The sequence below is a fragment of the Alligator mississippiensis genome, chromosome 2, assembly GCF_030867095.1.
Source record: "Alligator mississippiensis isolate rAllMis1 chromosome 2, rAllMis1, whole genome shotgun sequence".
Lineage (NCBI taxonomy): Eukaryota > Metazoa > Chordata > Crocodylia > Alligatoridae > Alligator > Alligator mississippiensis.
The window spans coordinates 156,850,032-156,864,423 of record NC_081825.1 but is presented as its reverse complement, the minus strand read 5'-3'; the positions used below and the strand labels follow the sequence as shown (position 1 = coordinate 156,864,423).

Sequence of the window (14,392 nt, the reverse complement as noted above, 5' to 3'; positions counted from 1 at the left end):
AAAAAACACATGTTGAATTATTAGAGGGGACTCAGGAAAAACTCTATTGCATATATTGTATGCGGGTGTTCAAGTTGTTCCTATTATGCACTAGGATGACAATTGTTTTCTCCTTTGCTTCATGAGACTGAAATACATATACAGTAGTCTGTATGAGAAGCTAAAGTAAAAAAGCCTCAAATAAAAACCAGACCAAACTAAGTTAAAAGCAAGTTTTATTAAAATACTCTTCAAACTTCAAAAAGCATAAATTAATGAATGTGTCTACTATAATACATTATATTACAGGACAATATGCACCATCATATCTTTGGGCATTGAAGCTTCTATAAACACAAAACCCTAACAGTTTCACCCTATAATAAATATCACTGCCTTTGACTACCTTATCTCAGTTGAGATCATATGCTGCAGGTCTCACATATAAACAGGATCATTAAGCTCATTCTTTTTCTATAGTCTTTCCTTGGTGCTGACATAATATGTATTTAAGCAGAATCATACTTGCAACAAGATCTGCAATACTGGCAAAATTCCTTTGGGTGGAGTAGTGGTTTGTATTTTCCCTCTATTTTTAAAAACATTTACAACCCACTCTAAAGTATGCCTGCTGAACTGTACTTAATTTGAAGAAAAACTCTCTCAGAAAATACAAATCTATTGAAATAACTGTTTACAGTCTCTTCCCCATCCCACAAAATAAAGAAATATGCTATTTTGTATGCTATTCTCGTGCTCATCTTCCTCTATATTCTATCAGTCTACAACAACTCAAACTCAGCAATATAAATTAGTCTGTCATGGAAAAAGAACCCTGATAGCTCTTCTCTACCCACTTAGGAAGATTCAGTAACCCAAGTTGCTCTGTGTTAAATAAGTATTTCTGTGAACTACTGATTAGCACAAAAGCATGTTCATCTTATTCTTTACACATCAGTAGGAAATTGTTAGAAAAGTATAGAAAAAGCTAGAGTTCCTTTTGTAATAAGGCTAATAAAATACTTTTTTTTTTTGCAAAGCAGTTGAAAAAAGAAAGAAAGAAAAGGTTTGCATTTTATTTTTTTTCAACTTGGGTAAAATCACTGGACATTAAGGACACGTGCTGAGACATCATGGTGCCAGTCACGTAATTTTGTATATTTGGGGGTAAAGATGTGGATGGGAATCTTTTCCCTGTGGAAAGAAGTAACAGAAGAAAGGTAAGAAAGGAAGGAAGCTTATTATTCAATTTATTGCACAGAAACTGAAACATGCAGTCTCCAAGTACTACTCACAGCCCTGCTTCATATATATATATTTATACGCACACACACCCCTATAATGTGTGTTTATACATATACATACATGCACACAAACACATGACAGGTAGACAGCCAGCCAGACAGGAAGATATGGACAGACAAAGATATGGATAGACAAAGATGCAGATATTTACTATCAGTACAGACAGTCAAAAAGCCTGAGGCTGAATCGATTCAATCTAGGCAGCTTCCTCCAAGCTGCATAGGTTGAAGTGATGACCAACTGAACTGACATTTAGTTTTAATTTGGGAGGGGGGTGAGGGGCAGGGGGACCCTGCACTGACACAGGCCAGGTGGCAGGGAGTGCTAGAGCACATCTCTCAGCCTGCTGGCCATTGCCAGCCCAGCCAAGTGTCTCCAGCCCCTGCTGTCCCCCCACTGGGGGTTAAGGAGCCCCCTGTCCAGATGCTAGCCCACCTCGGGAGAGCCTGCCCATCAGGGGGATTCCCCCAGCCCAGGCAGCCCTGGGGAGCTGAGAGGAATTCCCCCCTTCCCCTTCCCCAGGTGCTGATTTCTTCAGTGGCTGCCACAGGAGGGAGGGAGAAGCAGTCCTCCAGGCCGGGTGTCTGCCCGAGTAGCTCAGCACGGGGGGGCACTGTGGAGCCCCCACCTTGGAGGCCTTCCCCCCCACCCCAGCCCAGGGTCCCCCCACCCCGGGCAGCCCCAGGGAGCTGGGGGGAAATCTTCCTCTCCCAAGCCCTTGTCTTAGCTGCAGTGAGTCTCAGGGATAGCCCAGGGAGCAGAGGGACATTCCTTTGTTCCCCTGCATTAGTTTTGCCTTAGACTCACAGCAGCTAAGGCAAAACAAGCTCTGGAGGAACAGGAACATTTCCCTCTGGTCTCTGACGCTGCCAGACTCACAGGAGTCAAAGCAAGCAGCTCTGTCGTTCAGGAAGGGAAGATTCCCTCAGCTCCCTAGGCTGGGGTGGGAGGAAGCCCCTCAAGGTGGGGGCTCCCAGATGCCCCCATGCTGGGCTGCATGGGCAGGCACCTGGCCCAAAGGACTCCTCCTCTCTCCCTCCTGTGGCAGTGGCTGAAGCAAACAGCAGCTGGGAAGGGGGAAAGAGAGAAGGCTGCCAGGGTCTGAAAAGCCCTTACCACAGGGGCTCTCTCTTCCCCCATGTGCTGTGCAGACCCTAGCTAGGGTAGTCTGGGGGTCTGTTCCTCTGCCCTGCATCCTTATGGGCTGATGGACACAGGCAGGAAGCAGGCTAAGAAGCAGAGTGGCAAAGCAGTCCCTGCTCCACTGGAGCAGGCAGGATAGCCCAGGACTGCAAAGCATCCTGGGATGCTGGGGGACAGAGTTAACTTGAACCAGGAAGGGAGCTGGGACAGAAGTTCCATAAACTGGTTTGACCTAAAATCAGCTAAAGTCTGAAACTATATCCCACCAGATTTATCTTAAACCAGTTTTGGTGATTTTGAAAGCGGTTTATGTGCACTGAACTTCTGTTCTGTTATGGGTTTAAACTAGTTTCTGATCATGTAAACTGGTTTATGCAACTTTTGTCCCTAGTCTTAAGGTTTGATCCAATGCCAGGTTAAGTCAGTAGAAAGACTCCCATTGACTTCAGCAGGTATTAAGTTGGACACTTAGTCACTACTTTGATTAGTAACATTTTTTCCAGAACAAATATTCAACCAAGTTCCAGAAAGCTGATCCTCTATTACAAGACAGAAATGCCAGGTTATATGTGAAGGAAAAAATATCAGTAGTGACAGAATGCATGACCAAAAAAGCTTAAACTCCTGCACAAACCTGTATGTAGTAGACTCTACAAAACAAAGTTCTTCAAAGGTAAACTCAGCAGACAAAGCTCTTGATTTTTACGTGCTGATTAATACATAATCCATATGAAACAGAAACAAAACTTAAAAACTTCTAGAGCTTAACAGGCACAAACTATAACGTATTGCCAATTAAAATAAAAGCCATGCAAAAAATTAAAGTCACTCCAAATCTAGATATCAGTAAAGAAAACATAACTTACTTTGTCTTCTTTGTAGAGTCAGGTTCTGGTTCTTTCACTGCAATGAAATTTTAAAATTTCTAAGACCTTATTCCTTTGAAATACATCAAATAGATATTTTAAATATCAAAGAAAAACTATTTTAGATTTTAAAAATTGCCACTCTGAAAACACCTACAAACTGATGTAAAAAAAAATGAAGTACCTAACAAGATTTTCAGAAGTATGGAACTTCCATTTGATTTCAGCAGGAGTTTAGTCCCTCAGCACTTTTTAAAAACACTCTGGACACTTAAAGGCACTTGAAAACTTTTAAAATTCTGGCCTAGGCTGCCTTAATTAAAAAAAATCCATCCAAAAAATGAAAAGGTATTAATTCAGAAGGAAAAAAAAAATGAAGAAAAAGAAAAAAGGGAACAAAAACAGTTGCTATTTTATAATTACCTAGATCACTAGTTTCCACAGTGGATCTTAAAATCAGGATATGATTGTGCATATCTCTTGTTATGCCAATACAAAAGTAAGTTCTTTTAACTGCTGGAAAACAGGAAACCTCAAATTTTCAACCCTCGGAAATTCTCACACCTAGTCCTGGTGGAGCCTAAGGTATCAGATATCAAAACCCATTTTTGTCCCATCCCCTGGGGCTCAGAATAAGGAAATCTTTAAATAGAAGTGTCCCTTTCTGTGTAGAGACTGTGAAGGAAGAAAACATTTTTTCTGGCATTCAGATAGGGGATGGAAAATGCAAGTTAACATGTCTACTTAGAATCTTGCTAGTTCAAAATAAATTAAAAAGTTGTTTCCGGTATTACATTGGCCCTGAGTCTCCCCATCCATTCCTGAGGTTTACATAAAATATATATGCATATATAGTCATCTTTTCCTTCATGCAAAACATGCACAAAACACAGTAGAAACTGACTACTGGATTTACATTTTACTTGGGGAATAACATTTTATTCTTCTAGTATCTGCTGTCACAGAATATAGACATTCAATATAATTAACTTATCCACATTTAATTCTACAGCTCCGAAAAGATGCTCACTATGATCAGTGCCAGTGATTTGGGCCAGGATACGAAAAGAACGAGATTGAGTAGTCCCTGTTCTAGGGTGCCAGTCCTCAGTATCTTCAATCAGTCGTTTCTTGCTGGCATCTCTGTGAGTGGGCATGTGATAAAACTCCGTGTAGGTATCCACAATGTGTTTTCTTGGTGGACTGTTTCAACAAAGAATAGTGAAAGCAAAGACATGAGATTTCATCTGTAAATCATGACAAAATTGATTATCGCTATTACATTTGAAGTTGAACCAAATTACAAAAGCAGCTTCTGATTGAATTCAGATATTCAGAAGTGAACTTAAACATACACAGTAATATGCATTCACATATCACATATTCACATAAACTTGCCTCGCTTGCAAAGTAATGCCATGAAGTAATACACTGTAACAATCTTGAAATAGTTAAAACAGCAAATAGTCAACATTATCAGGTTATATATATTAAAATATTTACCGTTTAGGTGGGTTTTTCCTTGTATTGACAGAATAAGAAAACAGAAGAAATTGGAAACAGGAAAGAAAGAGAAGAAAAAGAAAAAAGTTAGAAAATATAAGCAAAAGATAAGCAGTTCTTAAAAAATGTGAAAAGGTACACAGAAACCCACCTATGATATTCATATCTTGCCATAAAAAATATCTATTTCTAGAATGACCATGATTATTTTCCATATACTTAGTAAAAACTACTAAAAATGGCATATTTAGTGTGGGTAAAAGAACATTTGAGTGACAGTCTAGAGAATTAAGTCTTTCCGAAGTAATGCAAATTTTCCAATGCTATCTATCAGCATAACTCTGTTCTGCTCTGGAACCTCTTGTGCTTCAGTCGTAAGGATGAAAGCGTAAATTAAAATCTAGGTTCCCAACAGAATCTATTGGCAATCATATCCATTGTAGTGGCAGGTCCTGAGATGTGGACAACTGTTCCTTAGAAAGTAGACTAAGGCTACAAATTCATTTTACGTATGTCACCCAACAGCTACCACTTATGAAGTCAAGATCAATCAGAACTGGAAAGGAACTGGATATCCTAAAAACTGTAGGTGGAGATCTTTAAAAAGGGCTATTACAAGAAGCCTGACTTGCACTGAAAGATAACAGAATATAGTGACTATTTGTGACTTCGAAAATCTTGTCTAGAATATTTCACATACAGTCACTAATCTCCATGCTATCGGTCTCCCAAGGAAATTTGCATTTTGAAGGTAGGCTTAGGTACTGGGACAAACACAGCAATATTTCCTAGTTTGGAAAAGGAAAGAAGAGAGTAAGTACTATACACCTTATCCCTAACCTCTGCACTCATGCTCTCAAAGCATCTGCTTTTGGGAGTCTGTCTGTGTTCATTTATTTTTGTTTTACATGTTATCTAGAAGGGTGGGCAATGTATAGTCCATGGGCTAGATCCAGCCACTGGTGATTATCAGCAGTGTGGGGGTAGGGGGTGGAGAAACTGGTTGCACATGGTGACTAGAGGGCCAGAATAGAGGCCTCTGGAATCTGCACCACTCTACTGCACCTGCCGTTTTTCTCACCACCACTGTCTTGTGGCACGAACGACTGGAGTAGTGGCTGGAAAGGCGGGAAGGGATTGTGAGATTGCTCACTGGGTAGTGAGCAATTGCCCAGGGTGACATTCAGTGGCATACAACAGCAAGGGAAGCAGGGCCATAAGTGGCACCCTGCCTTAGGGCCAAACCCTGTTATTTCAGCCCACTCTTTGTACATAGTACCCAGCCAACTCTTTATCTAGAAGAGGTATTCTGCTAAACTCACTCTTTAGATAGAGATTTCCCCCCTGCCCAGTATTCCTATGTAAACACATTTATTTTTTCTCACCAAATATAACTCCTAATTTGTTTCATAGAAATAAAGCAGCAAGATAGCGTGTAAGAACAGTTGTTACTAACCTGCCAACAAGTTACAGGCTATTAAACAAAGCTCAATGAAGTTAAGTTATAGTAGCAAAAAAAGGTATGGGAAAGACATAATACAAAACTATATATAAAGGTAGTATTCAAAGAAAGTGACAAATATTATTAGTGAAGTACTTACACATCCTCAAGATTACTGAAGGAGGGAGGGGCACAGGAAAGAAAACAAAAAAGAATGGCGTTTCCAGGAGGATGGAATACAGGTAAGATACACAGACAAAATGAGGTGAAGCAACAAGAGAGAGAGTTAATAGAAATTATTAAACTGGAAAAAGAAGACTGTATCAATGTGTAAATTTAGCTACAGGAATTAATATGCAGCAACATATTAAAATACATGCTAATGCAATGAATTATAGTAATGAGTGCAAGCAAGTAAATAGTTACTAACATTAATTAAAAGCTACATCACAAACCAAGTATTTTACTGGGTAGTTTCTCTTCACTTTGTACCAGATTATGTTTTTAAAGTCTGAGGCTCTTAGTGGTAATTACTCAGGGAGGCAGCAAGATGGTGCCAGAGTCAAGGGAGAAAAAAGAAAACCCGTATACTGAGATAGTAATTTCTTCAAACAATTAACACAGAATAACATTTACATTTAGTTGGAGACGAAGTGCAGGAAATGAGGTGAGGTAGACAGAAAGAACAGAGGGGAGTACTGGTTGCAAAGATGGGGAATGAAAAAAAAACTATTAAGATTTATTGCATCTAATATTTAAGAACTGAAATATATTTTTAAGTTATGCTGATTTAGCAACAGGATGCCCGTTGGTTCCAAAATCACATCATTTACCCTCCCTAAACATTAAGTTGGCATTAAATATATAGGGATAACAATAACTTATCAGTACACACACAAGTATTTTGTAAATAAATACATAAATGCTCAGTACTTAATACTGTGAAAAGCCAAATCACACCATGTCCAAGGCAGAAACAAAAACAACTTATTATATTAAAATGTGGTTATTTATAAAGCTGAAGCTGTTTTACAAAATACAGATTTTGCAAAACAGTCGTACATGCTGGTTATTCCAACAACACGAACCACCATAATTCAGCACCAGTGCTGTTGATACTAACTTTGTCACTGTTGTTACCTGCAAAGGAAAAGAAGTTTTAATGCATTATTGCTATGATTTCCATTCTCAGTATTTCCTATGATCTAGTCTTTCAAATCCAGTTCTGGCAAAAGGCCAGATTTCTTTTAGTGCTGAGTTGAGTTCATCAGGAACCTATAAATGAAAGTTTCAGCCCTATCTTTTGGGAACAAGTGAGAATCTGTAGCAGTCTTACCTGTTTTAAGCAGCAAGCATGTTCCCATGCAGAAGTAATTTGGCAAGAAGGTTTTGGTAAAAGCACAATTAAACTCAGCCAGGTGAATTAAATTAGCTCTTTCCTTAAGCCATCTCCTAAGGAATGGAAACTAAACCTCTTCCCCACCCTAGAGGAACAGCAAATCTTTCATCTCTTGGAGAAAGAAGGTTTTTGTAGGACCGCAGTCTTCACGTCTAATAAGGTTTCAGCATGATGAAATGTCATATTTTGGATTAACTAGGCCACTTTAACATTCTCAGCATGAGAAGTTCATTATATGTGGCATGACACTTTATTACATGAGAGCTCCAAACAGCTACATGATAAATCAATTAGTGTGAGCATCATTCAGAAACCATCCAGAGCTTAATAGAGATGTGTTGTTAGCTTTGTTCAGTGAACTAGAGCTGACACGTTTTGAAATAAATTTTGTAATAGTGGCAGTGATTTACACATGCTCAAAATGATAGCAGCAGTCAGGACCTTTCCTTTCTAGCTGTCAATTCATCACAGGTCCCAACTGCCAGGGTGCTAAGACTCACTCTCACGACTTATTTCCCCTCAGACAGCTCCCCTCCTACTCTTAATCTTATATATTTTATTAAAGATATGCATATATAGTTATATTAATTAAGATTTTCATCTTCTGTAGAATGTTCAGATAGCTGTCTTTTAATTAAAGACAAGAAAACATATTTTTAAACTCTGGAACAATTTTACCCTAGTTTAAAGAGCACTAAACTAGATTCAGCTTGTTCATACCTGCATAAAATTCTGAGGCTGCTCCATTGACTTGAGTGGAATGAAATACAACTTACAGGTTGAGCAGAATGGTCTGTAAAAGTATTCTGTTCTTCAGCTATAAAAGCTAAAAAGTATTGCTTATTCACAGATATTCCCAAAGTACACTAGACGTAAGAGTGTGATGTACTACTGCTTAGGAAGGTCTTCTGTAAACAGATTGAATTACACTAGTCTAAATATATTTATAAAAAGGGCAGTGTAACTTGTCCTAGCATTTAATCAGCTCTGCATCTCCTCCATGGGTAAGCAAATTCCTGTTATACTAATAAGGGTTTGATCAACATTTGAAACCAAAATATTTTGAGTACTGCAAAATCTAGAGACTTCTATTTGCTCAACAATACTGTCTTAAACTAGGAGGTACCTCACCTTTTTTTTCCTCAGAAAACAAAATAGCTTAATATGCACATAAGAAGGGAACTTTTTTTCAGACTGTCCAGTTCTTTCAAAAATAATCCGCCAATCTTGTGCTAAATCAGGAAACACTTCGTTTATTAATTACCACTATGACTGTGCAGACTGCAATCTGTTTTATGTAGACAGATGTGCATCTATGTGGCTTCATCATTTTTTATTTTAAATCTAAGACAAAAGATTTTACAGGGGTGCTCAATCAAGTTGTAGGCCAAGCATGCTATTTTGTCACCCAAGTTATAAAGTGTAATTGAACAACCCCAAACCTTTTCCAAATTCTCAGACCAGAACTATCTTTTAAGACTGGCAGGAAGACAGGAATTTCTTAATCCATCATCCAGCATTCTCTTCATACAGTATTATTCTTTCACTAAACATCTTATTATGCATATATAGTGTTTAACCAGCCATTTTTCCTTTCTTCCTGAAGTGCCAGTTTTCTGCCTTGAGCAGTCCCAGCAGGAGACCCAGTTCTAGTACTGGCTTTCTACCCCCCACCCCCAATACCCAGTGCTAATTACTGTAGCTAAAAGCCAGGTCCCCATTTGCAAAAGCAGCTTTCCTGGAAGGATATGCATGATTTGCCAAAGCATATTTAAGTCTCCCAGTACTGAGCAAGTCTTCAGGACCTCCTGTCTTCAGGACCTCCTGCTTTCTCTCTTTTGCAGCAGTGTGGAATCTTGCCATCATCTGTTTGAGAGAGTCTTAAAAGTTACCATGACAACAGTGATATAAAATGCATAAGTACTGCATTATATGAATGAACATGAGGAAGAGATTTGTTCCAATCTATAACAGGAATGTTTCAGACAAAGTTGGTTTTTGGTTTTTTTTAATGTTAAGTGGTCTAACTGAAACCACAAGTTTATTTTATATTTTTTAGTTCAGATAAAGACGTTTATCTCTTTGCAGGTTTCGACTCATGCTCAGCATCAAAACCAACATATATCAGAAGAGACATATGTAGCAGGGCTAAATTTTTCTGGTTTTTCAGTTGACCTTTAAACAGAAGTGGAAGAATATTGATAATAGCTCACTTTTTAAATCCCTGTTAATGAAAATGTAGTTTTTGGGCTTCAGAAATCTACAGTTAAAAGAAAGCCACAAGATGGACAATAAAAGCAAACAATTATACTTTAAAACATGCTTCTACAGGATTTAATGCTCAGCGAATCTTTAAATTTACAGTGCTAAAACTCAAGCCCTTTTTTATCTCAAGATGAGCTATTAGCATTTCAAATGATAACATATCTAGAATTTTCTCTTTGACATACCTGGACTGCTAAGATATTTTAAGATATTTCTGCACTTTTGTGCTGACTTTAGACATTTCAATGTACCTGAATTTCACTAAGATTTTCATTTATATTACTGAAAAATTAGAATCAATTCAAATTTGATACACTTCCTATACATATATCAGGACTTCCAAATTCCCTGCCCAAAATTTAATGTTCTGTCTTCCCCACGATTATGTACATCATACTCAACATAAGGATATTCAAGATAAAGGTTATTCTGTTTCTTATTCCTGGCTTTCAAAATTCTGTATGATGCTTCTTGACAAATAACTTCCCATTTGTGGGTGCCTGCTGCTTTCTTAACCATGTTAAGACTTGAAAAAAAAAATATTGAGTTTGTTGTAAAGTTCAAAACGCATCAAATGAATGATTACAACTGATATTTTTTAAAGTGGAATTAGATAGTAGAGATTACATGGCAAAAAGAAGAAGTGGGACAAACTCATCTAATAAGCTGGTCCCTATATACTTAAAACTGTCCTCTAATAGATATCACTTATCTTTTTTAGAGAGCCGACACCTGAAAACCACATAACTTATTCACGATGCGTTTTATCCCTTTAAACAAAGCTCACAAACCATCCTGGAAAAGAAGTCCCTTACAGCAAACAGTGCCCTGAAGCCACCTACCCATTTTGCTGTTTACTGTCACCCTGGTTCTCTTTGAATCCTCTTCTTTGCCCTTCTGTCACATCCTGGACATTCCCGGTGGAAAGCACATTCAGGGCTGTATTGTATGTGGTGGGCTGCCGTGGGATATTAACTGCAGTTTTAACAGCGCTCAGTGCAGGTGAACGCTGATCAGTACTAGATTTTGCATTAGCATGCAGTCCAGATGCAGCAAATGGGGGAGGGGTGACAGTGGCGAGTGGAGGAGGGGAAGCATGTGATGATGGAACAGTCACATGGGCTGGGGTGAAGGCAGACAACGGTGATGGAATGGATGTGACTTTTGAGGATGTGATAGCTCTGAATGGCCTCGGTGTCTTATTGTAGGCAACATTCACTGTGGAAGTTACTTTGGGTGCAACAGCAGATGCAATGGGCACAGGTTTAACTACTTCTTTAAGTTCTCCCTATGCAAAAAAAAAAAAGAAACACACAAAAACACCAACCACATGCAAAATCCTGAATAGACATTTTCATTGGAAGCAGAGAAGGTAATCCCACTGGCTTGAAATAAAAGATTGCAGCTGTAACACCAGTTTCCAACTTCACTGCCATTATTGCTTTAAAAAGGATCGGACATGCATTCAAGGGAAGCAAAGATACAACCCACATGCAAGCAACTCAAACTCAAGTCACTGATTTCTCTTTTCTAATTCAAGATTCACTTGCCTCAAATCACTTAATAGTTAAGGAACAGACCCACTCAGATGCGAAACCCAGCAGATGACTCATTCCAATAATATTTGGTTACTGTATTCCCCAGGTTTTCTTCTTTAATTTTTAAATTCAAATTCCACTTGCCAAAAACAATCAAAAATATATTTGGACACATGCACCCAAATAATACAATTTTCTTAATGTTGCAATCTGCCACTTGGATGCTAACTGGGAAAATTAATCAAGGACCTTGACTTCCAAAGGCCTCTAGCATAAAAGACTGAAGGTAGAGACAGATATAACAACTCTATCATGATCAAAAACTACCAATTAAAGCGATGATGATGCAAGTGTCGTGCCTGTACAATTCTATAGGGATGCCAGTGTAAAAAAAATCATTCCAACTTGAAGCTTGCTTCAGAGAAGATCAAGGGTGGAACAATTTAGCTAATCTGTATTCTTACGGGATGTGTTATGTATTCTTACATAACAGCCAATCCATGCTCCTGAGAGGTAGCTCCCCCCTTCCCTTTTTATTCAGATAAGTGCATTTGTCCATACCCTAAGTGTATCACTGGAAGCATTAGCAAGTAATATTTCACTGATGTAATCCAAATGCTAGACAAGAAGAAAGGTATACTTGACTATTAATCACATCCATCTTGTTTGGGGAAGCAGCTGAAATCCCTATGCATTACAGTAGTAAAGATCTGGTGAAAAGATGAGCCAACACCAGATACAGAACCCAGGAATTTACAATCTGGGGGGAAAAGGGGGAGAGAGAAAGGCTGTGATCTGGAAGAATTTCAACTAGGACCTCGGAGCACAAGAAAACCAACAACCTGGTTACATAGTTTAGCCACCACAAGGACCAGAACTTTAGACCTATGTGTATTTCAACATTTTGTTGAGTGTGTGTGGGGAGGCGGGGGGTGTCTTTTTACCTTTCCCCTGCCATCCCATGACCAGTGGGAGTGGGAAAATGTTTCTTCTTTCCATATATATTTCCACATAACACCAAGCTGATCATTTTCTTATTTATATCTACTGAGGAAACCAATCTTCATGTCCACCCTCCCCAAAAATATTTTAACCAAATACTTGCGTTTTAAAAAGGGAGCCTAATACATGTAATATTTGCCTATATACTCTACTCTACCCTACCATGACATACTTGGGGATATAGCAATGCTCAAAACACTGCCCAAAACTAGATAAATGCTGAAGGGAAATGCTTTCTCTACAACTTCTTTCACATACAAAGAAAGGTCATGGTCTCTGCTTGGGAAAAAACTACAGTACTTTCTTTCTTTGGGGATGGATGGAGGCTACCTTAGAGCCTGTCACTAAGCTAAGAAAAGATGGTCAGGTAATAGAAAGCATGGTGACCAAAAGCTAAAAGTCAATGTATTTATTTACACCTTTTAAAAAATATGTCATGTTTTCTGTAAATACACCAATATCACCCTAACAAGAGCAATGTGATTTTTTGTTCTTTGTACATCTAGGAAAACCCTATAGCAGGTACTAAGGGTACTATCTGAATGAGTCATATCAAGATTAGGGGTTGATGGAAGTTAGTGGTATATAGTACTTATTTCAGTTACAATGAGGAACATACCTTTTGCACAGGAACAGGTTCAGGTTTTGTTGTAGAAGCCACTCTACAACAGAAATAAAAAAAAACACGAATTAAAAAATATATGTACTTCATTTGTTGGCAACTTCATTACTCACAAGATATTTTTCTTTTTAAGTTTCCCCCACTCACACATATGAATTGTTTTATTTACATTATGCTTAGAGCAGTGAGTCTCAATCAGGGTGATATGGTGCCCCAGGCTGCTATGAGATCCTTGCAAGGGTGCCACTCAATGTTAGCACAGTTAGGTGTGCAAACTTGATTATATATCCAGTAAGTGATGTAAAGTTTAAGTCATTTTAAGTACAGTTCAAGTTTTAGATTAACTATAATTTTTTAATGGCAATGAGCCATTAGCTCAACAGTTTGCTTATTGTTAACTACTTATGAAGAAAAAAGAAATTTCATTTAACTTAGTGCTAACAGACAGACAGTGTTTTAACAGAACACTACCCTGTGCACAGACTTTCTCTTCTGTGCTAAAACAGCAGCTCTGCTTTTGAAGGAATTCAGCCAAATGAAATGACTAAAGGTGCTTTTATATATAGTCTCATCTTTAGGGACCTACCAAATTCATGATTTCATGGATTCCATGAAATCTGCTGAATCCATGAAATCCATGGGAAAAAACCAAAACAAAAACTTATGGAACACTGCATTAGTTCACTGGGGCAGGAAAAAGGGAAAGGAATGGGGGGACTGCTCCTTCAAAGGGCTGCCAGCAAAATGGCTGCTGCCCCCACCCTTCGCCACTGGTTGGCTGTAAAGGCTGCCTGTTATGTGGCCCAGTCCCTCTCCACCAATCAGCAGCAAGGAGCAGGGTCACCAGGCCCCCTTAGTCAATCAGAGGGGTGGGGGGTGTGCTGCACTCCACTCACAAAATGACTGACTGGGCCCATATTCTGCCTATGAAATTGGGGGGCAACCCCATTAACTATGCAGTTCCCTAGTCATGTTGTATGGGCATTTCATAGGGTCTCAGGTCCTCAAAGGCAAGTTTAACATAATTTGCAAATCCTTGGTAGATAATAACAAGCAACAGCAGTATCTTTGGGCGATGGGGAAAAGTTTGGGGAGGATAGGAAAAGGAAGTCATAATGGTAGCAATGAAGTAGACAAAAGTCTCGCAAACTTTTCAACACCATGGCTATGCTAGCAATATATCATGGGTACAATGGCCTTAACTAAATTGCATGCATTTAAAATGTAAAGTTTATATCTATATAGATATCTCTACACACACACACACACGTTTGCATTTACATACAGAACAGTTTTGTTTATAAAAAAAACTGTCTGAGTTCACAGACA

The 14,392-nt window shown here is 38.6% G+C and overlaps 1 protein-coding gene across 11 annotated transcripts in view; it reads right to left on the bottom strand.

Moving 5' to 3' along the window:
* The window catches only part of PDLIM5 (PDZ and LIM domain 5), a 191,346-nt gene that overhangs the window by 77,337 nt on the left and 99,617 nt on the right, over positions 1-14,392 (bottom strand). For 2 of the 11 annotated variants that reach the window (XM_019488079.2, XM_019488080.2), the window contains exons 4-8: positions 13,061-13,103; positions 10,744-11,189; positions 4,797-4,814; positions 4,324-4,496; positions 3,294-3,330 (exon numbers count right to left, since the gene is read on the bottom strand). In XM_019488079.2, the coding sequence (XP_019343624.1) occupies positions 3,294-3,330; positions 4,324-4,496; positions 4,797-4,814; positions 10,744-11,189; positions 13,061-13,103 (717 nt within the window). Of the gene's footprint in view, positions 1-198; positions 1,174-3,293; positions 3,331-4,323; positions 4,497-4,796; positions 4,815-7,360; positions 7,378-10,743; positions 11,190-13,060; positions 13,104-14,392 lie in introns of those variants that run through there. The other 9 variants (XM_019488082.2, XM_059722332.1, XM_059722334.1 and 6 more) reach the window with 9 other exon arrangements.